General features: G+C 55.3%; 1 protein-coding gene and 3 long non-coding RNA genes across 5 annotated transcripts; 2 read left to right on the top strand and 2 right to left on the bottom strand.

The window, feature by feature from the left end:
* Positions 1–4,362: 4,362 nt before the first annotated feature.
* LOC114485467 (uncharacterized) lies at positions 4,363–9,842 on the bottom strand. Its single transcript, XR_008616857.1, has 3 exons — positions 9,302–9,842; positions 5,225–5,410; positions 4,363–4,822 (listed from the first exon to the last, which is right to left on the bottom strand). It is a non-coding gene; the product is annotated as an uncharacterized lncRNA (long non-coding RNA).
* A 1,145-nt stretch (positions 9,843–10,987) lies between these two features.
* Positions 10,988–14,744, bottom strand: ZNF503 (zinc finger protein 503). The gene is made up of 2 exons (XM_024132111.3): positions 14,265–14,744; positions 10,988–13,547 (listed from the first exon to the last, which is right to left on the bottom strand). The coding sequence occupies exons 1-2, from the start codon at positions 14,616–14,618 to the stop codon at positions 11,919–11,921; spliced, it is 1,983 nt and encodes a 660-aa protein (XP_023987879.1). The 5' UTR covers positions 14,619–14,744; the 3' UTR covers positions 10,988–11,918.
* A 1,999-nt stretch (positions 14,745–16,743) lies between these two features.
* Positions 16,744–21,914, top strand: LOC114485468 (uncharacterized). Of its 2 annotated transcripts, none has more exons than XR_003678892.1 (3): positions 16,744–16,860; positions 17,373–17,544; positions 20,531–21,914. It is a non-coding gene; the product is annotated as an uncharacterized lncRNA (long non-coding RNA). The 2 variants fall into 2 exon arrangements; XR_003678891.1 differs by having other exon boundaries at positions 16,744–16,886.
* A 989-nt stretch (positions 21,915–22,903) lies between these two features.
* Positions 22,904–23,579, top strand: LOC114485469 (uncharacterized). Its single transcript, XR_003678893.1, has 3 exons — positions 22,904–23,100; positions 23,298–23,322; positions 23,439–23,579. It is a non-coding gene; the product is annotated as an uncharacterized lncRNA (long non-coding RNA).
* The last annotated feature ends 1,421 nt before the right edge of the window (positions 23,580–25,000 follow it).

Genomic DNA, 25,000 nt, shown 5'->3' with positions numbered 1-25,000 from the left:
CTGTGCTCACCTCACTACCAAGCCCCCCTACCCTGCTGCCTAGTTGGGGATCCTGGCTCTGGAGCCAAGTCCCCTCTGAGGTCTCTTGTCCCCCCCTGGATGTGGTGCTTCTGACCACCTCCCCATCCCTGGTCCCCTGGATCTGCCTCTTTGTCACAGAGGCTTCTCCTGTGACCCTCGTCCCTCTGGCAAAAGATATGGAAGCAACCTAAGTGTCCATCAACAGATGACTGGATGAAGAAGATGTGGTAAATATAGATATACACAATGGAATATTACTCAGCCCTAAATAGAATAAAATTCCACCATTTCCAATGATGTGGATGGACCTCGAGAGTATTATGCTTAGTGAAATAAGTCAGACAGAGAAAGACAAATACTCTGTTATTATTTATATGTGGAATCTAAAAAAATAAAACAAGTGAATGTATATAACAAAACAGAAACAGACTCACAGATATAGAGAAGAAACTAGTGGTTACCCCTGAGGAGAAGGAAGCACGGAGGGGCAAGATAGGGGTATGGGATTAAGAGACACAAACTACTATGTATAAAATAAATAAACAACAAGGGTATATCGTACAGCACAGGGAAATATAGCCATTATTTTGTAATAACTTTAAATGGAGTATAGTCTATAAAACGACTGAATCAAAATGTTGTACACCTGAAACTAATATAATGCTATACATCAAGTATACTTCAATTTAAAAAAATTAAAAAGGAAGAAACCAAAATACTATTGGCAAAGTGACTGTTCCCCCAGGCCTTCCTCAAGAGTCTCAGGTTCCACCCTTAGTCCAATTTCCTTCTTCTGTTGTCTCTCCCAGGGTCCATATCCCTCACACCCCAGGTTTTAGCCCTCTCTTCTGCTAACTACTCACAAATTTACATCTCCAGCCCTGACCTCCTGCAGGCATGAGAAACTCAACCTATACAAAACATACACTCTGTATCTCCCTGCCAAAGCCTGCTCCCCCATCAGGATTTCTTCCAGGTACCCAGCTGTGGCCGACTCCTAGTTAGCCCTCCATCCCAAATCTATTCTCCCCTTCTTCCTTGCACACGGCCACCAGGGCAGAAACGACATTTCACAGCCTCCCGTGAAGCTGGGTGTGGCCAGCTGAGGATGAGCAAGTTCTTCCGCACTTGTTCCAAAGGCGATTGCTTGCCCTGGACTTCCCTCCTCTCCCCTTCCCCTGGGTGGGAATAGCGCCCATATCTAATCACACCAATGAGCACAGTATCCTAGGGGATGAAGGAACACCACGATGGAAGGCACTTGGGTCGCTGAATGATGTCATGGAGCAGAGCAGCCTTACCAGCACAGATAACAGAGACCCGAGAGAAATTCCATCTGATTTAAGTCACTGTACTGGGGGCGGGGGTGGGTCTCTCTGTTACAGCAGTGTAGCCCAATACCCTAGGCCAAGACCTCAGGATCATGTTTGCCTTTCCTCTCTCCTTTCCAACCCCTGCCCTTCACTGAGTCCAGTCCATCGTACCTCCTCGCCGACCCCTGGGACTCTTCTTGCTTTGTCTGTCCTGCAGCCTCTCCCCTGCTTCCAGCTGTCACCTTCTCCTGTCCGGACCACCTGATGTCTTGGTCTCTTTATCTTCAGCCTCACTGTTCTATCCCATAATGGTACCTCTTTGCTCAAAGACCTCTGATGGCTCCCCATTGCTTAGTGAAGAACAGGACGCCACATCTGTGCCTATCACATTCCCACCCACTCCCCCTGCCACAGCTGCTTCCCTACCAAACGCCCTCATGGGCCGTCCTGCCTCCATGCCCGTGACCCTGCTCGTCCCTCCTCCTGGTTTCCCCAATCCCCCATTTTCCAGCCATGAAATGCCTATTCACTGTCCAAGCCCAGATCAAGTGCTGCCTCTTCCCCCATGATTTCAGCATCCTCCTGTCGGAATTAATCCTGTGCCTCCAGTGATGATAGCCCTTATCACACGCCTTAAGGCAGCAACTTTTCTGTGACCCAGTAGACTGGACAGTAAGTTATTTGAGGGCAGACACCATGTCCTAGTCGTCTTCCCACTACCTCCATGCCTAAGAGAAAGCTGTGTATGCAGCAGGTACTCATGACGTGCTTGCCACTGAACGCTCACTTTCTATGTTTGGAGGAGCACAGCTCGGACTGGGCAGTAGCTTTGCCACAGGTGACCAAGGTTGTCTTTCCTCTCCTCTTGGGGACTTCCCCAGGGAACCCCAAGGGAGGCAAGAGGGGCTGCCTTTCCCATATTTCCCTGGGGGCTGGAGAATGAAGCCACTCTGGACTTTCTGTCAGCTCTGAGAGCAGTACCTGTCAGTTGAAGTACACAGGTTTTAAGGCATGGGGCTTTAAGTGAGACAGTTCTGGCCTTCAGCTCACCACTTGTTAGCTGTGTGACTTCAGGCATGTTACCTAACCTCTCTGAATCTTAATTTTCTCTTTTTGAACATGAGATTAATATAGTACTTATCTCCTAGAGATCTTGTAGGGATTAAAAGAGATAATATAAAGAAATATAAAGCTCTTGGCACAAGGAGAAGGCTCACTAAATGATAATAATCATAATAATCCATTTCTTTCCTATGGTCCGAGATTCTGCTTGGTGAGAGGGCACCAGGGAAGGCTCCACCCTAGGCCTAGCCCACTGGAATCCTTGCTGTTGGATGGGATTTCCCTATGGACAAAAGTCAGAGAATGTGCATTGTCACAACTGTCTTGGTCCCAGCTGGGCAGTTTGCTGGGTGCTCCCAGAAGGTGGAGAGGGAGTGGGGCTGGTATCTAGTGGGGCTGGAGGGAGGGGCCTGATGCCTGTGACTAACCCCAAAGGGAAAGGGTTAAACCAGATCTGGCTGACATCAGTAGCTAAGGGTCCAATGGCAGGGGCATAGAGGAGCAGGCTGCTGAGGCTTCTAGGAGGCCAAGGGCCCTCACATCAGGTGGGCTGCCAGAATGGTGTAAAGGATCTGGATCCCAGCTGACCAAGCCTGGGTTCTAGGACAGGGAAGGTGCTGAGGGCAGCTGGAAGACAGCCTGCATATAGTGGGGTCAGAGAGGAGGCTACATTCTCCCTGATTATCCCTACACTAAGCCTGGGGGCAGCAGACCACATCTAAATCCTCCTCACTGCCTGGGAGGAAGATCCTTGCTTCCCACGGACTCGGGGCCCGGGCTGCTGGATGTGCAGGTTGCAGCTATTTGAGTGGGACTAGAATAAGTGGGTCCGGTGGTGTGCTGGTAAATGCTTAATAAACAGCTCTCTGGTGGGGGGAAAGCCTTCACTTAGAGTGTTTGCCAGTCGCTGTGGTGTAAATACTCCCACCATGGCTGATTTCAAGCTATCACCATAACATCACAGAATGACGAGTTGGGAAGAGATGTGCACAGTTGGCTCTTGTGAGCCAGTATGAGCTGATTCCAACACACTTCTAGGTGGGGCCTGACACCTGCATTAGGGTTAGGTAGGTTTGTGTGGCTTCAGTGTACAGAGAGGTAAAGGCCACTATGCAGTGGTGAAAAGCACAAAAATAATGGCCCTGGAGTCCAGCAGCCTATAACACAATCCCAGCTCTGCCACTTCCTAGCTGTGTGGTCTTGGGCAAATCATTTTACCTCTCTGTGCCTCAGTTTCCTCCTCCATAAAGTGGGGCCAGTGATAGTGCCCACTTCATAGAGTTATTGTGAAGGTTGCACAGCTTAACACTGGCCTGTAGTAGGTTGACATAAATGTTATTTGTTACAGTTAATCACACAGAGTAGTTGGAATGTAGCCATGGTCAGAAAAATTTAGAAAGGAAAACCCAGAGTCCCTCAGGGTGTTTCCCAAGGGCATGCTCTTTTTATATTTAAAATCTTGGATTTCCTTCAATATCAAGGATTTAAAATCTGCAGGCCCATGAACCCCCTGAAATTGTTTTTCCAATGTTGAGTATATGGGCCATTGCTTTTATCTATTGGATTCTCCAAAAAAAAAAAAAAGGCTGTGGTCTCTGCATCCTTCCCCTCAACCCACAAAAGGCTTAAGAACTAGTGATGTGGAAGGTATAGAATTCCCACACCATAGGAATCACCCCTGGAGGATGTGGGGGAGAGTTGTTTATAAAGTGTGTGAAAGAAAAATGGCAGAGACACAGAGAGACATGCAAAGAAGTCAGCCGAGAACTCTGAAATCTCTCTCCCTTTTTGAGACCTAAGGCCGAGGAAGCTTCCAGCAACAGGGCAACCAAACTGCTCACATTCATGGATTCCCTGTTCCTGCTTTCTCCTTACCCCTTTCAGTCTTAGGAGTCTCCCTAAGTCTTCCCTTTTCCGAATCTGCCCCCCCTGCACCCCCCTGCTGCCTCCACTCCCCAGGACCCGGCATAGGTGTGTCCCAAGCGCCGGTGTGGGTGTATGGAGGCATGATTAGAACTCACTCGAGGGTCGCTATGATTCAGTGATAACGTTTGTGTTCTTTTTGGTTGTGTCTTGTATCTTTACCTTTCTTGTAGTTACCTTGTAATTACTTAAGGTAAGGTTAGTGCAAAGTTGATTTAGCATTGGTCTGCCTCTGTTTTGAGTTGGAGGCTGTATTCAGTTTTTTTCCGATAACATGGAAGGGGGTGGGAGGTAGGTTTACAATGCTACTCCCTTTCATCCCATGAGATTTTATTTTCGTTGTTCTTTTTTCAAAGACGATCGGTCCCTTCTTCCTGGCTTGGTGCTGTGTGTGGGTTGCATGGCGAAAATGAACAGGTCCCTAACCAAAGATCTTTATAGGCATAAAAATTAATTTTTGACAAATCCCACTCTAAATCATTGCAGTATACGACTCCAGGCACCTAAGAGGAACAAGAATGACAACTTTTGAGGACTTATCAAGTGCCACCCCTGCTCACTTTATCAACAAGAATCTGTGGTTTAGCGGTGCAAGACACCAACCAGTGACCCTCTGGAAGGCCACCAACAAGAGAGCTCTCTCCTGACTCCAGTTCTGGGTAACCCCTTCTGCGGATTGCAGAGGAGTCTGCTAATGTCCTACCCCAACTCCCACCCTTCTTGCTCCCCTGAGTTGATTCAGAACACTGATTTGAGGCAGCAGTGTGCCCAGCTAAACATTACATTTCCCAGCCTCCCTTGCAGCTAAGCGTGGCCATGTGACTAGGTTCTGCCCAATGAGGTATAAGCTGAGGAGTTGTCTGTGGATTCCAGAAAGACTCATTAAAAGGGAGGGACCCTTTTACCTCTTTTCACTCCTCCTTCCTGTTGTCTGGTATGAGGTGATGGTAGCAGAACTCCAGCAGCCATTTTGGACTCAGAGACGATGTGAGGATGAAAGCTTCCTGGTTGGGCTGGCACAGAGGAAGGCAGAGGACCCTGGGTGCCTGATGACCGAAGGCCATTCTTAGCCTGGACCATCCACCTCCAGACTGAGAGAAGAGAACGTTTATCTTCTTTAAGCCACTCTTTAAGGGTCTTTGTTATCGTCAGCAAATGCAATTTCTAACTGATGCATGGAAGCTCGCCAGGCCTCGTTTTGTGCCAGGGGCAAAGACATCCAAAGTTCCTCTAAGCCCACTGCTACTTCTCCTCCTCTTCTCTTTGGAAGAATCATCCTGTCCAAGAGGGCCCAATTCTTTTGCATATTTCCTCCCTTCTGTCTTTTGTTTTCCTCTTCCTTCCCCACCGCCCCGCCCCGCCACTTTCCTTCCCTTTCCCTCCTTCTCTCCAACACTTATTGAACATCTACTAGGTTCCAGGTACCAAGCTAGCTGCCAGGACTAGGAATAGGTATAGGAGACAGTCCCTCCTCCCCAGTGCCTCAGAGTCCAGGCTGGGAGGAAAATGTAAAGAGAGTATGATGGGATGGACAGATGCTACAGGAGCAAAGAGAAGGGCATTGGATCCAATGGGAAGGACCTGGGGGGCTTCCCGGAGGAGGTGACACTGGCCAGAGATTTGAAGCAGGAGTTTTGAGTTGCTGGTACTTAGGAAAATAAGGTAGAGGGCAAAGATTCCAGGCACAGGGACTAGCACAGTGGAGTACAGTGGTTAAGGACTCCAGTGCTGGAGCACAGACATGTGACTTCTCTCTAGTCCTCAGTTTCTTCACCTGTAAAAGGAGGATAGTAGTATAGTAGTAGTAATAGGACTAGATGAGTGCCTGGAAGTACGCGTGAAATGCATGCTGCTTATTAATGTTATTAGTGTTGGTAAATGTGCTGCCCATGGTGTGTGTAGACAAATAACAGTTTTGGAGACAAGTTTCACAGAAGCCATAAGTGGCTTGTCCATGGTCACACAACTATGAAGAGGCACCACTAAAACCCTGCGGTCCTCATCCCTAGTCCAGTGGCCTTTATATGTCTACCCTCTGCCATTGCATTAAGTTCTGAGGGAATGCGAAGTGAGGGAAAGTGTGTGTGTGTGTGTGTGTGTGTGTGTGTGTGTGTGTGTGTGTGAGAGAGAGAGAGAGAGAGAGAGAGAAACCTGGAGGGCTTCCTGAAAATGAGTCTTGAGAAAGTTCTGAAGGATGGGGAAGGAGGAAGGCATTCCAGGGAAGAAGTGTATGATAAGCATAATCAACCAAGATGTTGGGGGGCTAGCTGGCTGGAAGAGGGTCTGGACTGTGAAGACTGGTGAGACACAAGGTAGAACAGGCAAAGAGAGGCCAGGTCAGAAGATGAACCATGGTTATAGGCACTCTGATGGCCAGATAGTAGACTGAGAATTTGAACCAGTGAACCACAGGGAGCCACAGTTAGTTCTTGAGCAAGGGGGCTGGTCATAATGAAACAATACTTTGGGAAGAGAAGAAGGAAAGAAATCTGTCTTTACTAAGAGCCAGTATGGGCCAGACAGTAGGTTGGGAATTTTCACGCTAATGATTTCATTTGAACCTCACAACAACCCTCTTAGGTGGGTATCCATATCTCCATTTTACAGATGAGAAAACTGAGGCCCAGATAAACTGAATCATAGTGTTGAGCCAGTGGTGGAGCTAGAGTTCGATTTAGACCAGCCTGACCCCAAATTTGTGCTCTTTGCACTGTACCATGTGGCTTTAAGCTGTTCTCTCAGAACGCCCCTTGTGCTGTGGGTGTCCCATCAGGCGCTGCTGCTTCACCAGGGGCTCAAGAGTCTTTCTGCAGCCCAGACACCCCCTGGGCAAACCCCAGGGTCACACTGGGCAGAGGGAGATCAATGCCCCCAGGACTTTGGGGGATCTCCAGCACAGGGTAGGGTGAAGTGCTGGGGCTCTGGGTCTGATAGACATGAGTTCACATCCCAGTTTTGCTGTGCACTCTCTCAAGATTGGTCATGAGCTGATAACTGTTGCGGCTGGGTGATGGGTTTGTGGGTGTCTAGTATACCATTCCCTCTACCTTTGTGTATGTTTGAAAATCTCCATGATAAAAAGTAAAATAATAATAACAACGCTGAGAACTTAAAAGAAAAAGAAAACAGTTATGTCCACCACACTCTCTCCCAGCTGAATCAGAATCTCTGCCTCCCAGGCATTGTTATGCTTTAAAATTGCCTCAAGTGAGAGCAGCCAAAGTGAGAATCTCTGCAGAGACTTCATCACTCACTAGATGTGTAACCTCAAGCTAGTATCCTTCCCCTGCTGAGCCTCAGTTTTCTCATCTGTAAAACAGGGGTAAAGCTTCTAACAACCTCATGGAATTGTTGTGAGGTTTAAATGGATAATACAGGATATTATGGGTTGGGCCTAACAGAATGAGCAGGTCAGCCTGCAGCTTTGCAGTCACTCTGAGCACCACCAGGCCTCTAGCCATAGTATTATAGATGAGGAACCATAAGGCAATATGTGCAGAAGAGGCCATCAGATGGCCTCGCAGGGACAGGCCTCACCTTCTGGGCAACTTTTACACGTTTTCCAAAGCACAGGGAGTTCATCACCTAGAAGGCTTTTTCATCTGCCTTTCCTTATTGCTTAAAGACCACTCAGCACAGAGACACCAGGGTCACTCAGTGTCACTGCCAGAGGTACAGTTTGGGGCGGGGCTTGAATGGAGGGAGAAGCTTGGGCTTTCTCTGTTGGCCTTGCCACTGGCTTCCAGGACTTAGCCTCAGTTTCTCCATCTGTGTCAGGGGTGAGTAAAGAGATGGGCAGCCCTTGGCAAGGGGTAGGTCGTAGGAAATAATCAGAGAATGAGAATGAATGAATGCATGAATGTCTGGGGATCACTCACTATGACAGACAAAGTGACCTGTCGGAGCCTTGATGAGGTCGGTGGGAGCTCCCCGGGATGGGGAGGGGCCCTTGACATGTGGGCTAACTCCTCTGGGGTAGAAAAAGAGAGCACGGGGAACACAACAGCAGAAGCTAGTGCAGGTGGAGAAGCGCGGGGGACATGGTTCGCAGAAGGAGAGGAGCAAGGAACTACCAGGAGGGAGCTCCGGGACACCGCTTCGAAAACCGTGCGAAGGTGGAGGCGTGGGGTCTCGGGCTGACCACCCAGCCGGCGTCCCGCGCGCTGGCCAGGGTTCCGGGTCTCTTGCCCGCTCCGCTGGACTCCGCATCGCCGCCTGGCGGACACGCCGCGCTCCGCTCGGGCTTCGGTGGCAGCGGGCCGGCGGAGGATCCCGCGGCAGTTCAAGAGACAGCGGGAGAGCCGGGGGCGCGGAGCGAGGATGGGGCGTCTGTTTCCCCGAGCGGGGTCGCGCCTGGTCTGGACCTGCAGCATACACTGGCACCCTCTCCTCACTAACCCGGCGCCGGGGGTGACTCAGCTCCGTCTCACACGTCGGGGAACGCTTTCTTCCCCCAACCTCCGGCCCCCAGCTCCAGAATTTTGCTGCCTCTGAGGAGATTTTCCGGGAAGGAGGTCTCATGAAAATTTCAAGGCGTTTTGGGTTTGATTTTTGTTAATAAAATATCGAGACTGGGCGTGAAGGCACGAGCGTGCCCAGTTCGTCTCCGTGCCGGTCCCAGACCTGAAATTCCAGGGCTGGGGAATTTCTAGGTCCTTCCCTCCCAAGTGGGTCCCGGCGGGCAAGGTGTGGTGGCCCTGCCCGAAGACTCGAGGCAAAGGAGAGCAAAGCGTATGGCCCGGAGTGGCCAGGGGCGTGGGGCTGGTGCTGGTGAGGGGTGAGCAAGGGCCTGGTTTTCATGTCACAAGCCGTGGGCACTGAGGTCCTCGGGACTCGGGCCGCACCACCTCCTCGAATGTCCTCCCATCCCATTGGGGGGGGGGTGTCTGTCCGAGAGCCTGCGGGTGACAAGTCGCTCCATCGGCCGTGGTTCTCAGTAAGCTAGACCCAGCTGGGCCCAGCCCAGCCTCTCTTAGCCGTACCAGAGTAGGAGCAAGACGGCGTCGTCCCGGGTGCAGTGCGGGCAGGCGGCTCGGAGGCGCGGGAGGCTGCCCCCTCCGGGTAGGCGACGCGAAGCCTGTCTTCCTCTACCAAGTCCTCTCCAGGAGGAGGCCTAGGAGCTCCCCGCGGCGTCCCGGAGGTCGCCGGGCCTGCTTTGCGTTCAACCCGGGAACAGGTCCCGCAGGCGTGAGGCTGACGCTGGGAGGAGGGTGTAAAAATCTCAGAGTCACCAACCCTCGAGCAAATGGCGGCGGGGGCCGCGCGGTTGACTGACCGAAGTCTGAGGCCGAGGGCGGCCTCTGCGCGGCGGTGAGCTTCCCGAGGCAGCAGGGGGAGCTTGACGCCGAGGGAGACCGGTGGCTCGGAGAACCCAGAACGGCCTGACCCTGGGGAGAGAAGAGTTCGGGGCGCGCGCTCAGCGCCGCGACTCCAGGATCCCAGAAAAGGCGAGCTCTGGACCCAGAACTCCCGCGGACCCGGCGGGGCGAGCGCCCAAACAGCCAGAGACCAGGACTTGCGCCCGGGCCTGGAGTATGAGTGTGTGTGTGTGTGTGTGTGTGTGTGTGTGTGTGTGTGTGTGTGATCGCGGGTGGGGGGTGGGGGTGGGCCTTGGACATCCGCCCCCGCCTCCCCAAAAGATTAGACATCTTCTCTGCCTGGTTCCATGGGCGCTTCAGGCAGCTCCGTCCTGCCGCTCAAGCTGGGGAGAAGGGAGCGGTGCGCCCCGCGGGGATCCGCGCCCGGACGGAGAGTCCCGCCGCGCCTTGGCGGAGCTGAGCTCACAACCCTGAACGGCCGTCGGCGTCCACCTGGTCGCCCCAGCGAGGGCGACAATGGGCGCCAGGACCCTCGCGGGGCCGAACTGGAAGGGGCTTCCGGGTCCCGGGCCCGGGCGCGCTCTCCTGCGGCGCAGACTGGGATAAAGCGCAGACTGCAGAGAAATCGGGATGCGGAAAAGCAGCCGCGGCGCCGGCCTGACGCGGGTCCCGACTCCGGAGAGAGGAAGCAGCCCCGGGGGGAGGGTGGTGTCTGGAGCGGGTCGGCTGGTGGCCGCCTTTGGCCCTCCGCAGCCAGAAGAAGAAAAGGAAAGCGAACTCATTTTCCCCCTAGGGACAAGAGGGCTCCTGCGCGCTCTCCTCCCCAGGCCTGGGAAACAGGTTCCCAAGCGCCCTCCGACCCACAATCGGTCCCGGCTGCCCGCCCGGAACGGGGGACGCTTGGAAAGCCAAGAGAGGGACAGCGGGTAGCGGCATCTCCTCCGGGCCGAGGCCGAGCGGGCGAGTCCCGACCTGCGCCGCTCTCTGCACAAAACGAAACCCAAACTCCCGAAAATCTCAGTAGGGAAAAATTTAAAAATCCTTTTCTTTTCTTTCACTTTTAACAAACCAGCTGCTGGGAGAAATATTAAAAACGAAATTAGCGATAGCTAAGGACACTATCTTTCCAAATTGTGAAATCTCCTTTAAAAATATTTTCCCCAAGGCCAACCCCACGACTGGCCAGCCCGTCTGAAGCCTTTGCCTCTTCCTGAAAATCACAACCAAACAATCGGAAATGCGGCCACGGTCCTGGGAAGAACGAGTAGCCATGAGGCCCAGGGAACCCACTGAGGCCAAAACTGCCATGCTCTTCTTTCTCTTTAACCAAAAATAAAAAAAGATAATAAGAAGAAGTAAAACCTTTTAATACATCAAATATACGGAATTTTAATCTTTAAAGCGATACATTGTCTATTATTTTAGTACATGACGTAAACCTTACTTGTCCCCTTCTCAGCGGGTGGACTTAAAAATTAAAAATAGTTAAGTGTTCCTTTTAAAGAACAAAATAAGGCAAATGAGGTTTTGGAATAGAATTGTTTTTCCTTTTTTTTTTTTCTTCCAGACTACATACAAAAAAATATCCATTCTCTTTCGATGGTATACACCTTAAAAATAATTGCAATTTGAAATCAGAGCTGACAAATTGTGACTTGTTTTGTTTTTTTTTTCATTTTTTGTAACAAACATGCAGGTAAATTTGTTTCAATCAGACATTAAATAAGAACGTACGATACAATCATAGCAATTTTAAAGTAACATTAAAGAGAAGACCTCTAGTTCTGTGGCGGTTTTGTATTTATTTATAATCTACAAGGGACTGGAGGGTTTGTTTTCCACATTTTTACCCTCAAGTTTTAATTTTTTCCCCCTCTTCCTTTTTACCTACGGAGCTCAAACTAAGTAATGCACTTTTGAACCACGGGTCCGCTTGGAGCTAACATAAATAAATACCAGTGTCCACCGATGCAGTCCTCCGATGAACACTTTCTCAATTATTTTTTCCTTCTTTTTCTATAAAAAGTCAAATGATATTTTTTCAACTTTTATAAAGTTTGGGTGGGGAGATGAGAGGTGGGGAAAAGGGGAGTGAGTTTCCCACCGGGTCTCGGTCGCTGTTTCGGGTAGATAGATACGGTATATATATATTTTTTCCTTTTCTGGCCCGGGTGCTCCCCACGCGCGGGTGACAGTAGCCTCTGCCCTGTTCCCGCCCCTCCCTCGGCTCTTCCCCACCCCCCAGTTCTTTTCTTTCCCTCGACAGCCCTCCCGACCGTCCTCACTGGTACCCCAGCGCGGAGGCCGTGGTCAGTCTCTGTCCGTAGAGGGCGTAGGGGGAGTAGTAGGGTCCGGTGGCGGCGGGCACGGGCACGGGCGCGCCGGGCGTGGGGAGCGGGCTCTTGGAGTAGGGGTGGTAGCGGCTGCTGAGTCCCAGCGCGTGGTGAGGGCTGCGCAGCGCCAGCGTCCCGGGGCTGCCCGGGGCGCCCGACGTGGGGATGTGCATGTGGCAAGCCATGGCGGCCGCTGCGGCGCTGGCCAGAGACGAAGAGCTGGGGTAGCCCGACAGCAGTTTGTCTGTCCCGGGGAAGGCCGTATGGGTCCGCAAGTGGCTCAGCAGCTCTTCAGACGTAGCGAAGCGCTTGTCGCAAGGCCCGTTGGCCGACACCCAGTTGCAGATGTGGGGGAGCGGGTCGTTAGGGAGCATGAAGCCGTAGGGGTAGAGGGGGTGGCCGGCCAGAGAGGGCGGTGTGGCGCCGGCAGCCGCGGCAGCGGTTAGCGATGAGTGCACGCCGTGCAGAGGGTGCGTGGGGTACACCAGCGGGTATCCGGACTTGAGAGCCGCAGCCGCCGCGGCTGGATCGTGAGCGCACGACGCGCTGGCTGCCGCCGCCCCCGCCAGGTGGCTGGCGCAGTGGTAGCTGAGGCAGTACGGGTCCCGGCACAAACTGGCTGTCATCACGGACGGCGGCGACGCTCCGGCCAAGGGGCTCGAGCCGGCGGGCTTACTGCAGCCCAGAGAGCCCGCCGCGGCCGCCGCCAGCTGCGCCCCCACCAGGCTGCCCGGCTTGGTGGGGTCGAGCGCCACCCCGTGTGGCAGGAACTGGGGCGGGTAGCCGGCGTAGGCCCCAGCCAGGCTGCCTGGGTAGGTCATGCCCGCGGGAGGCAGAGGGAACACTGTCTGGCCCGGCTTGTAGGGCGACACGGGCGCCACCAGCCCAGAGCCCAACACGGAGGAGGAGGTGGGCGCGCTGGGGCCGGAGCCGGAGCCCGATGAGCCGCCGCAGTCCGAGCCTAGAGCCTTGCCCCCGGGGCCCCCATCTGGGTGCTGGTTCACGTCCACATTAATCCCGCCGCCACAGCTAATCCGGCCGTGCGCCAACCCCGTGGGTCCCCCTTCGGCCGAGGCGCCCCCGGAGCCCTTGCTGCCGCCACCGCCGCCGCCCGCCTCGGGGTCCTTCTTGTCGTCCTTGCCCTCCGGGCCGCCCCCGGCCGAAGGCAGCATGCCTCCTGGCGAGCAGGCCGAGGCGCTGGAGCTTGGGCTGCCTGTCCTGGGCGTGAATGGCTGGCAGGTGGCGCTCGGTACCCGGAATCCTGACTTCTCCGCCGAAACCCCCCCGCCGCCGCCCCCGCCGCCCCCGCCTCCGCCGCCGCCGCCTCCCGGCTCCTTCTTATCCGAGCCGGGTTTGGAGTACGGCTTGAAACTCGACTTGTCCTCCACGCCGATGTCGCTCATCTTGAGCGGGCCCGACTTTGCGTCCTTGTCGCCCCCGGCGCCGCCGCCGGCACCGCCCGCGCCTCCCCCGTTGGAGGCGACCGAGGAGAGTTTGGACGAGGGCGAGGGGTCGGGCTTCCCGATCTGAGAGCATGTTTGGGCCAACAGCGCCAGCGGGCTCTTCTTGGCATCAAGCTGCGGGGAATCAGACGTGGGGGGGGCACAAAGAAAAAAGGGGAAACCCTTTAGAATCCTGGCTTCTAGGTTTCAAACGCACCTCCGCCAAGACCCGCAAAGATCCTCCCAGACCCAAGGCGCAATTCTAGGCGACACCCCTTCTACACACACATTCTCGCTCTTGAGAAAGGCCACAGCACTCCCCGCCCCGCCCGCCATCACGATCTTTCCTGTCCTCTCTAAGCGATAATGTATTCTTGAAAATTGCAAAATGTTTTGGTTTCTGACTCTTTGACCCAGAACTGTAACCCCACGCACCCACACACACCCCTAATTCGAGTAAGGGCTCGGGTGGTTGGAGCCTTAGAGGCTGTGTACAAACACCAGCTTCTGGAGAACCGGAGGACTGGGACTTTGGAACCGTATTTTGGGCTCCCGGGCTCCTATCTTCCAGGCTGAGAATGAGCGGACCTGGGTCGGGGTAGGCGCTTTAACACCAAAGGGAGAAACAAGTTTCGGCTGCCTTGCCTTCTAGCATTCTCACCTCATTCTACCTCCTCCCCTCTTTCCGCCCTAGTTTTAAGGTGCGGGAGCACTATCTTCTCCTCTCATCCCGGAGCTGAATCACTCCGACACCCCCTTCCATTCCCCCCACCCCGATCCCGAGAGAAAGAAATCCTGTGAAGGGGCAGCCAGGGTGGTGGTCCCAGCGCGATCCAGGGATAGGGTCCTTACCTCTATGGGGCTGACGGGAGTGGAAGGCAGGGGCTGCAGGTACTCGGGGTGCAAAATGTGGCCAGTCCGTGCCGTCAGCATCTTCAGCACCTTGATGGGCAAGCGGTTAGCCTGGCGGAGAGGGTCAGAGGGGGGCACGGCGTGCACAAAAGGCTTGGTGCTGCCGGCCGGGGACGAGCCGGGGCCGGGGCCGGGGCCGGGGCCGGAGCCGGAGCCGGAGCTATTTCCAGAGAGCGCGCTGGTCCAGGCAGGGTCCGCGCTGCCGCTGCCGCTGCCGCCGCCGCTGCCGCTGCCGCCGCCGCTGCCGCTGTGCTTACTGCTTCTTAAGGCAGAAAGCGAGGGCGCTGTGCTCATGACCCACCCGCGCGCATGGGAGCAGCGGGGGGAGGGCTCCTGGAGGCGCGGGGCGGGCTCGGGGCTGCGCGCTCGCCGGGGGAGCACGAGCAGCAGCAGGAGGAGGAGGAGCTGGCGCGGCGATCACGGGCGCCCAGAGCGCCTTCTCGGCGCCTGGAGCCAGAAGCGAATAATCCTGGGTGGCCCGCAGCGGAGCCGTGGCCGAGCGGGAGGAGCCGGCCCGACTGCGGGGGTGCCGGGTGGCTCGCGGCGTCCGCCTCGGGCTGTGCCCCTGCGCTGCGCACTCGCGGCCGGGCGCTAGCGCCTGCGCTGCTCTCCGCGATGTGAGCCGCTGCCTGTCCAGCCTGGGCTCTGGCGAGGAAACTCACTTCAAAAGCAGCTGCACCGAGGGGGAGATTAAAGCCTTTGCCGCCTTCCAATCAAATGGGAGCCCGAGGTGATTGGAGGGTCAAGGGGATGTGACGCGTCCCGCGCCGCCGCCGCCGCCGCCGCCGCCGCCAGGACTCTCAGCGCTGGTTTTAATGGGCAGCTCGCTCTTCGCCGCTCCCCCTGCGTTTCCCCTCCCCTGATTTCGCTCGGAGGACGAGGTGGACATTTATTCTACGTTTGCTGTCTGCCTCCTCCCTCTTTTTTCTTCCTCGTCGTCCGTCCTTTCCCCAGCTGGGGAATAAACTGAAACCTTCTTTTGCAGGAGGGTGTGTGTGTGAGGAACAGTTTGGGGGTGTTCAGAAGGAGCACTGGCGGGAGTCTGGACAACAGCCGGACTGTCAACTCCAGGGCCGCACAGGGGGCCCGCACACCAAATATTCTCTCCTCCTCCTCCTCAGTGGTAATTGAAGTCTCTTGCGGTGCGGCCGCCTGGGTAAGGAAAGGTGGGGAGCGGGTGTTGGAGGAAGTCCGCCCGCCCGCTTTGATTTCTCGAGATTCGGCGGCGGAGAAACCAGAAGCTGGGTGGGCAGCGGAGGCGGTGGAGGCCTGTCTCTGCTTCGTGTGCTAGGCTCCCCGCCCTTCCCGGCCACGTGACGCCCGGGGATGCGCAGATTGGGGCAGGAGCGGGGGTCACATGTTTCCTCTGTTTCACACTCAGCCCCCCTCCATTCTTACTCTCCCCTGCTACCCTCTCTTCTACCCACCCCCCCGCCCCGTTCTTTGGGCATCTCCACCCCTCCATCAATTGTCAATGTTCCTCGACCGCAATCAATCAGTTATTTGTCAGCTCTTGTCAATCCGACGGTGATTTATGTCAGCTTTTGTTGCTGATTACAAGGCGGGTGCGACTTGAAGGCAAAAAGAGAGAGGGAGAGAAAGACGGAGAGGAAGGAAGAGACTGAGGGGGAACTGGAGGAGGGGGAAAGAGGAGCAGCCTCCTGGGATGAGAGGCAGGGGCTCTAAGAAAAAGAATGAAAGAGGAGAAAGAGGCGCTCAGTGTCAGGAAAATGAATAGTGAGAGTAAAGTGCGCAGGTGCGCCCAGGGCGCTGAGAGGGGTGCGCTGGCCTGGGGTGTGCGCCTCGCTCCTCTCAATATCGGAGAGAGAGGTACAACCTTCCACCTCTGGGGAATTCCGGTCCTTTGGGGCCGCGGAGTTCCGGGCAGCACAGGGTATCCGAGACGGGCGGTGGCGACGTCTAACACGGGAGAGTCGTCCCCTCTACTCCCCCCACCCCCGCCAGGGTAGTCCCTTCAGGGCGTGTAGTGTGCAGTCGTCACGCTGCCAGCCTGCCGCGGACCCCGCCCTCCGTGGTGACCCGACTCCAAACTCGGAGACTTCTTTCTAAGAGCCACACCACCAATGTAACCTTGAGTCCTGGAGGTCAATTGTGGGGTAACCCCGCCTCAATTCTTTGACACCCGCCCCCCCATCGTGGCTAGGGCTGAGAGACTGGGAAGAAGAGGCCTGACCATGGGTCCTTGCACGAGATAACGTTCCACCCTCACTCAGGCCCCCTCTCCACCCTCCCTCACCCCGCGCCATCCCCGCAGTCTTGGTAGCCGGGGTTACTCCGGGCTGCTCGCTCGAATTTATCGGAACGCCGAGCCGGGACTGACCGGCGCGGGTAGAGCGGAGAGAAGGAGTGAGAGAGAGAGAGGGGGGGGTGCAGCTGCCTGTGGGAACACCGGCTCTTCCAGGGAAGCGGAGCGGGACTGCCGCGTTCCCCTCGATTTGCACCGTCACTCTGGCTGTTTGGAAGGAAGAGGGGAGGCGCTGTGCGTGCCTCCGTGTACCTGGATCTGAGCGCAGAAGTGTGTATGAATGCCTGTGCCGCTGTGTGAGTTGTCAGGGCTTTGGGAGCGAGTTCTGGAGTCACCTCCAAAAACTCGCAGAAACTGGAAGCGGGTGAGAGGAGGACACATCCCCTTCGTCGGAAGGACTTGGAATACTTTGAATATCCCCTCCCCCACTTTTCCGCCCCGGCTCTTCTTTTGTTGTCAAGTCCTTTTGATAAATGGTGGTGCTGGGAGCGCTGGGGAGCCTGGAGCCAGTCTGTACCCGCGCGGGGGCGGGGGCCGGGCCTGGAGACCCAGTTTCCACCCGTGCTCAGCCGGCCCTGAGCCCCGTAGGCGCGGAAGTCGGGTTTGGGACCTGCCCTCGGCGTGCTCGCCCTCTCCTCTCTCACCACCCCATTCCTCTCTCCCTCATTTTTGTCTCTGTCTCCCACTCCGAACAGGTACCGAGAACTTTCTGGGGGTGAGTTTTAGAATTTTCTCGTAGGCATTCTTTTTATGCGTTTTAATCTTATCCCTTGATTCCTTAGGTTGGTAAACTTCATGAGATGGTAACTTGTCTAAAGATAATTTGGAGAAGAGGGGAGTGAGGCGCTGTGTATATGGGGAGTTTGTCGGTGTATCTGAGTGTGTGTTTAGGTGTAATAACACACCTAAATTCAAGGGGCTTTGGAGTGTCTGCCTGTGCGACAACGGAGGAAGGTGAGTCCGTGAGACGGTGGCGAGGCCACAAACGAGGTTGCGAAGGTTGTCCGAATAATCTTTGGGGAGCGAGTCCCAGGTGCCCATTTCTGAGGACGGGACGGTTCTAAGCTGTCTCTGCAGGGCAGACACTGTGAGGCCGCCTCTATCCTGCGGGTCTGTTGGTGTATGTCTGTGTCACTGGGTGCATGGTTGTCGGTTGTTGGCCCAGATCAACTGTAGATCTCCCAGCCATGGGCCCCGTGTCGCCGCGGCCTCCCGGTGAGGCCCGGACACTGAATGCTGGGGGCGGCGGCCAGAGATGCAGGTGACCGCGGGCGTCCCTCCCTACCCCTCGCCCTGCAGTCTCCAGACTCAGTCCATTCCCTCTCCTGTAATTCCAGCAGCTTTCTTTTTACGCCCGGCGGCTGGGGGAACCAGAGAGTGGCCCCCGCGTCCCCCGGAATGGGCGTGCCGCGGTGTGGTCGCACACGTTCGCGGGCCTGCGCGTTGTAGCGCGGGCGTGGGTCTCAGTCCGCGTGCATTCGCTCTTCACAAAATCCGACTCCGAAGGTCCGAGCACACGGGGGCGCCTAGGGGTCTGCGCGCCCGGGGTTTTCGGTAGGCGCCAGCGTCCGAGCCTGCCCATCTCGAGGGGGAGGCCAAATCCCCGGAGGCCGCGCAGGCCGTGGGGGTAAGGGAGTTATTAATTCCTAGGTCTAATGCCGCCAGCCCCCAGCGGCGATTGGCCTGGATGTCCTGCGGATTTTATTTGCACACAATGGGAATGATTTGTTTTCTCTAAAAAAGGAGTGGGCATGGCAGATACTTGAGGAGGGGGTGGGAGGAGAAGGAAGGGGAGAGAGCTGAGGAAAAAAGTTTGAAAATGCCTTGAACTATTCACTGTCGAGATGGCTAATCAGTATTGAGGCCGGAGGGCAGGCGGGCCGCCTTTCACCGCCGCTTCCCTTTCATCTCGGGCTCGGCGGAGGCGCTCAATTAAAAGCCTATCAGTTTGTAAGTAAATCAACGCCTATCAGAGTTGTCACATCAAACAAAACGATTATTATTGCAGCCCGCCTCCCCTATTAATCTCCCTCGAAGATAATCCGCCTGACAGGTCAGGCCCGGCGAGCTGGAAAGCCTGGCCCAGAGCGCCCAAACAGTCCCGGACTGGCGCGCGCCCCTTGGGGCACCCCCTCCCTCCCTCCCGCCCCGCCTCGTGGTCCCCTGGGAGCTGGGAGAGAAAGGGCGAGCGGAGGCCGCTGCACCCAGGCCCGCCCCTCCGGACTGGGAGCCGGACCCAGATTCGATGGGCTGGTGGGGGACGGTGCCGGGCGGCCCTCGCCTCTTCTGGGACCCGGGGCGGGGTGGGGGTACCAGGCTTGCCAGGACCACAGCGTGGCCTGGTCCCCGGGCCTCGCCAAGGCCTGCACTCGTCTCGGCTCGCTTCCCCTGGTTCTTCCCCACCCCCGCTACTCGTTTTTGTTTCCTCTCCCGCTTCCTTCTTGGCCCCCTACCCGTTTTTTTCCTTTCCCCCCTATTCATTTATACTTTTCCTACTAGGCAGGGAATATTTCCTATTCTCTCTCCCTTCTCTCAGTATACCGTATATACCACTTCAGCGCAACCACACCGCTGAACAGGGCATTCTCAGGGCCCGGGTTACTTCTCTGCGGCAGCGCTGCCTCAGGAGTGTGTGCAATTCCCAGGAACTTAGGACCAAGTCCTTCCTAATTTCTCCCCACGCAGGGGCTCTCAGAAGCTGTACGCCTGTTTAAGGGTTGGGTGCGTTTGGAGGAGTGAGAAAAAAAGAGAGACCAGGACAGTGAGATGGGTGGACGGTCGCAAGCTCCCTATTCTGGAATTAGTATTTGGTCTTGGAATTTCACAGCTGCAATGTCACTGACCTAGCTGGTGGCGTTGCCTGGGCTTTGCAAATACGCGGGGGAGACATCTGGGCCTCGGCACTGAGTATGTGAGGGGTGCCTAACATTTCATAAGTAAATACACCCAGATAACTGCTTCTATAGCCTCAACTGATGTTCGGAGGCCCGGGTGGGGCCTGGATTCCTCACGGGTGTGAAATCGTGGCCTTCTTCCCGGTGGCCTCCGGCTTTGAGCTTTGGGATGCTTCGGAATCAAGCGCGATCCATCCTTTTCTGCGCTCTTGCTCCAAACCGATAGGCCCAAATGGTCACCGCTCTGGCCTGGTGGAGCCGGGATTGAGGGGTGGTTGAAGTGTCTGAGGGGGAGCGGCTGCCCGCAGGATCTCAGGCCTTAGTACCCTAAATGCTGAGTTCAGCGCCTCGGAAAGTCTCCCTCTCAATGTGTGTATGGGGGAGAACCCCCAAGGCCCAGCAGTGTTGGCTGTCGGGGCCGAGCCTCTCCCAGTAGTCACACCAGGGTCCGAGGCAGCAGATATGGAATAGAGCCCACCTCAGAGTGCTCGGCGCCTGGAGCTGCAGAACCCGTGGCCCCTACCACGCAGTCCCGAAAGCCCCCCATTTATGTGCATTTTCCACAGCCGACCTAGTAGGAATAGTTATTTCCTTACCCAGAAATATTGTAGCGTTGCAGTGGCTTAATTATCTGCGCGCCTGCTTTTCTTAAATGTATTTATTTCACTATGCCACGCCGCGGATATTTAAAGAGGTACACATACCGCACACCTCAACGATGTGGAACTCACTCTGGCTATAGGATATATTTGCTGGGTAGTTATTTGGACATAAGTACTATCTCGAGCCCAGATACACCCAAGCAGGGGCTGTAAAATGACACTTGCTCTAGAATTTTTCCAACTTAACTATATGTGCACACACCAAGAATTTAATAATATTTTATATCCCTCTACATATCTAAATATTCAGATGTTATGTTACATGCCCTTGAAGCCGGAAGCAATCTTCCGTTCACACTGGACGTGGAGCTCTTTGTATAATTTTCATCTCCCTGCACTTACACATGAATCTTAATCTAATAAATTCAACCTTGTCATTTTTAGAATCGACATAATTTCTCTGGCTGCGGGTTGCGCTGTCTGTATCCGAATAAATCCAGCTCGCATTCGTCCAGCAGGAAACGGCTCCCGGTTCCCGTGTACGGAGACGCATCGGCCCAGCACGGGACGCGAGATGGCTCCTCGTGCTCATAAGGCGGCAGGTCTGGACTCCGAGGGAGGCTGGACTATCAGCGCGCTCAGGCCGAGCAGCCTCTCGCTGCCCGGCAGTGCCTGGCAGTCGCCCGCCTCTGCCTGTGCTTCGGGAACCCGCCGGGCCGAGTCCGTCCGGGGCGAAAACTGAAAGCAAATTCCACGGCAGATGAAGCTCGAACTTTCTACGAAGCACGTTTGCAGCAGAGATTCGGTGATACCTTTGAGAGGACAGCGCGCGCAAAGTGGGGCGGTGGGCGAAGAGGGCACCGGGTGTCTGAGCTTGGTCCGCGGCGAAACGCGAGGGCAGGCGCCTCCCCTTCCTTATTTCTCGCCCACTTCTCGGCCTCTGTCCGTAAAAATAGTTTCCAAGGTGCCGCGGACTCCCAGGATGTGATTGTGGGAATCGCACCAGGGAGGAGGCGGCTTTGTAAAAGTTGCAGAAAAAGCTTTACCCAGAAGCGTGCGCCCAGCCGGGCTCAAGAAAGCTTGGGACCAACTCGCCTTTTGCCCCGGGCAGAAGGAGCCCCCTGGAGAGCCCCCTGCGCAGCCCTCTCCCCTCACCTCGAAACCGCACGTAAATAACCTCCCGCTGCCTGCCCTGCAAACTTCCCCGCGCGGTGCCGCGCTTGGCGGGCGAGGCCCGGACGCAGAGCCGGCCCGCAAGGCCGCTTGTCGGCCCGCTCAACCCAGCCTTGATACAGGCTTGCGCGGAGGTGAGAGGATGAGTGTGGTTCCGGCTCCCACTCGGTTGCCCAGACCATCACCGCCGGCCTCCCAGAGCAAGAGCTTCCCCTCGGGAGCGGTGGTCTTGGGGGGCTGACGAGGGCGCAAAATGCGCGCGCGGGGCTGGGGGGGTGCGGCCGCCGGTCTCTCCACGGGGCCTGTCGCCGGGCCGGCCGCGGCGGGTGAGTGATGAGGGCAGAGAAGGGCGCCCATAAATCGCGGGTGTCAGGGCGAAAAACTCTCTTTATTGTCTGCGTGATGGATGGGCCCGGGGACGAGACACCAAATACTTCGTATCGCCTTTAAATGGGAACACATTTTCCGCGGCCATAATTCATGTTTTTTAAATAGAAAGTTTGAAATGTTGCCTATATTTCACCGGCCCTGACATATTTATGAATCGCTCCCTGCATGCAAATATCATTATTTAAAGCGCCGGGGAGAGCTCGGGGGAGGGGAGGAGGCGCGGCCCCCGGGGCGTGGGGGTGATGAACTGGGGAAAGGTGAATGGAAAGGGGGGACCAGCGCCCTAAAGTGCGGACAATGAGGCACGGAGGAAAGCCGTATCCGGCAGCCCAGCGCACCGGGGGCTCCCCTCCCGCCGCCGGACCCCTCACAGCCGCTCGGGGAAGTTTGCGCGGTTTGGGGGTCCCACCCACTGTCGGGAGACCAGGCGGCATTTTGCGTCCGTCTCCGAGGCTCTGATCAGAGCCACCTTTTCCGAGAAGGAAGTAAAAAAAAGAAAAAGAAAAAGAATTTAACAAACTCAAATAATAACAACCCAACGTGTTTCGTGTTCGTTGCCATTGCATCGGTTTTATTGATTTTCATTCTGCAAACCTGAGACTGCGCGCCCGGGCGGAGCGACTGTCAGACCCCAGTCACCTCGAGGAGCTGGTGGGGAATACCGTCCGGTGCCGCGGCCTCGAACCGCCCCCCACCCAACCAGCTCACCACCTCTCGTGCACGACGGAGCCTGCGCAAGACGCGGGGACACGAATGACCCGGCCCCCAAGCTCTGGGGGCTTCAGTCCCGCCCCCTCTGCCTCCCCAGTGCTGTGCTGCGCTCCTGGGGTCTGCGCCCGCCCTCTCCGAACCCCACTGTCAATACAGTCGCTTTGGAAAAAAGCCGGGCACGTGCCATCAGCCTCTCCACTGCCCGTCCACACCTGCGCCCTCACTAGCCGAGTCTTTACCTGTGCGGTCCCCCGCGGCGCCTGCTGCCGCGCCGGTAACGCAGGAATGGAAGCGAGGGCGGGGGAGTGGGAGGGACTGAGAGCATTACCCGAGACAGCCAGATACTCAGACCCGGGGCCTCCTCTTCGGACTGGTGTTGAGGCCCTGGCCCAACAATTCGGCTCTAGGAGCCGAATTGCGCGGGGAAGAGCGAGGCGGGGGAAGGGCGAGGAGAACCTGCCTCGGGAGGGAGGGGCAGGCCCGGCGGCACTTCCGCCGTGGGCGGGACCGCGGGCTGCAGCGCCGGTCCCGCCCCTCCACGGCGCCGGCCCGCCCCCAGCTCGCCAGGCTCCATCCCCGCCGGCTGGGCCCCTGGGTCTCAGGCTGGGACCCGAGGCGTTGTCGTACAACCCGGGTCTCGCAGGAGGGCAGTGGGCAGCTTCTTTTCCCCACCCAGGGTTGTATCTAAGGATTTTTTAAATCATAGGAACACAAGCACATACCTTGGCCCAAACGCTCAGGTAAGACTTTGTCAAACTTTGGTCTTTTGGTAGTCCTGAGACCTGCCTGGACAAGGGGGTTCTCAAACATTCTCCAGGATCCAATCAGTTGCCCCTCTGACAGCAGGGAATACAGATCCGTGCCCTAGGGTCCCACCTGTCTTTCAGGAAGGTCAAAAACAAAAGCTAACACTGTTTGAACGTTTGCTTTGTGCCAGACGCTAAGAACAGCAACTCTCTGAGGTAAGTACCATGAATACCCTGTTTTATAGATAAAGAAATTGAGGCATGAAGAGGAGCAATAGGCCTTGCCTCACTCCCATATCCTCATCCATATCCTCATCCCTTCTTTTCTTCAGATCCCCAGCATCCCAACCCATCACTCTGGGGGAATCTTGCTGGGCTTTTACTTACCTTATTCGTGTGTTCCCTGGCCTGTTAACTGCATCCATCTGCAACTGAGGCCTTGCTGAGCAAGAGGGGGACCCACACAGAGGAGGAGAAAGGTATGAATGGGGCTGGGCTTAACTCAACTCCTGGGCAGCTCCCAGCCTGATGGGGAAACTGGACCACTGAACACCCTGGCTTGTTTCCTCATAGCCCTTCAGCCCTTCAGAAGCCAGAGTGATATTAAACAACAACAACAACAACAACAAAAGCATATTGAGATCGTGTTTCTCCTCTGCTTTTGCTTCTGGGTTCACATTGTTCTTAGAATCAAGATGAACCCATGACTGTCAAGTCTCTGAGGTTTTAATTTGCCTCAGCTCCCCCTTCTGCCTTTGTCTGTCTCCTGCTGCCCCTTGTCCTGAGCTCCGGCCATCCATGCTGCCTTTTGGTTACTCAAATGTGCCATACAACTTCCCACCTCAGGACCTTGCTAATGCTTTTCCTTCTATCTGGAATGACCTTCTGTCCTTCAAACCTGGCTCACTGCTCCTTTGCCTTTAGGTCTCAGCTTACATACCATTTTCCTGTACACTCCCCCCCTGGTACTGGGTTAGGGCTTCCATATAACCCTCTCTCAGAGCACTTACCACACAGCATTTCCTCTCCTCTTCACTGGATGGTAACTCCCAGGGGTCAGAGACTGGGGCTGTTCAGTTCAAGGAATGAATAAGAAAAGGGCATTCATAAGTACCATCAACTGTGCTGAATGAATAACTTTGGGGGTTCATTTCATTTTGGGGGGCTACCAGTAAGTATTCTTTATTGTCTCACATCCCGAGATGTTTTCTCCATTTAATAAGGGAGATAACACAAATCTTATGGAAAAATAATGATTATTTTGAGTCATATAGTGTAAATATCAAACAAGTCAATGCTCAAGGATGTTGGAGAAGAAAAAAAACTATGGTTTTCCAGCCATTTATTCTGATTTTCAAAGTGCAAGATGTGTTGGTTGACAGAATGTAATGGAGACACCCCCCTCATGATCACTCCTAACATCCACCCGTGTGTGTCCCCAGGCTGTAGCCTGGGCCCCCTTTTCCTCACTTCACACATTATTGCTATCATAGTTCAGTCCTTTATTAGCTTCTGGCTGAGCTGCTACTGCAAAAACCTTCTAATTATTCTGTGTATCCTCAGCCTCTCTTGCCTCTAATGTATTATACATCCTCCTGCCAGGTTAATTTTCTTGATCCCATCATTCCTTTGCCCCCAAATCTTCAGTGATTTCCCGCTGCCACATGTAACACTTGACTCTTCGTAATTTAGTTCTAAACTACTTTTAAACTGCTTTGGTTAAGTTGCATTCCAAACTTATAAAAGAAACCTATATTCACTTCAACCAGTAAAGCTCTCAAAGATACATAAAGAAAAACATGATCTCACCAATCTCCTTTTCATTTCCCGCCCTGTCTCCTGAGATATCCAGTGTTAACAGCCTGGGGTGTAACTTCTATCCCTTTCTCCATGC

Source organism: Physeter macrocephalus, unplaced genomic scaffold (assembly GCF_002837175.3).
Source record: "Physeter macrocephalus isolate SW-GA unplaced genomic scaffold, ASM283717v5 random_1367, whole genome shotgun sequence".
Taxonomy (NCBI): domain Eukaryota; kingdom Metazoa; phylum Chordata; class Mammalia; order Artiodactyla; family Physeteridae; genus Physeter; species Physeter macrocephalus.
This window is presented reverse-complemented; position numbering and strand designations above follow the sequence as displayed.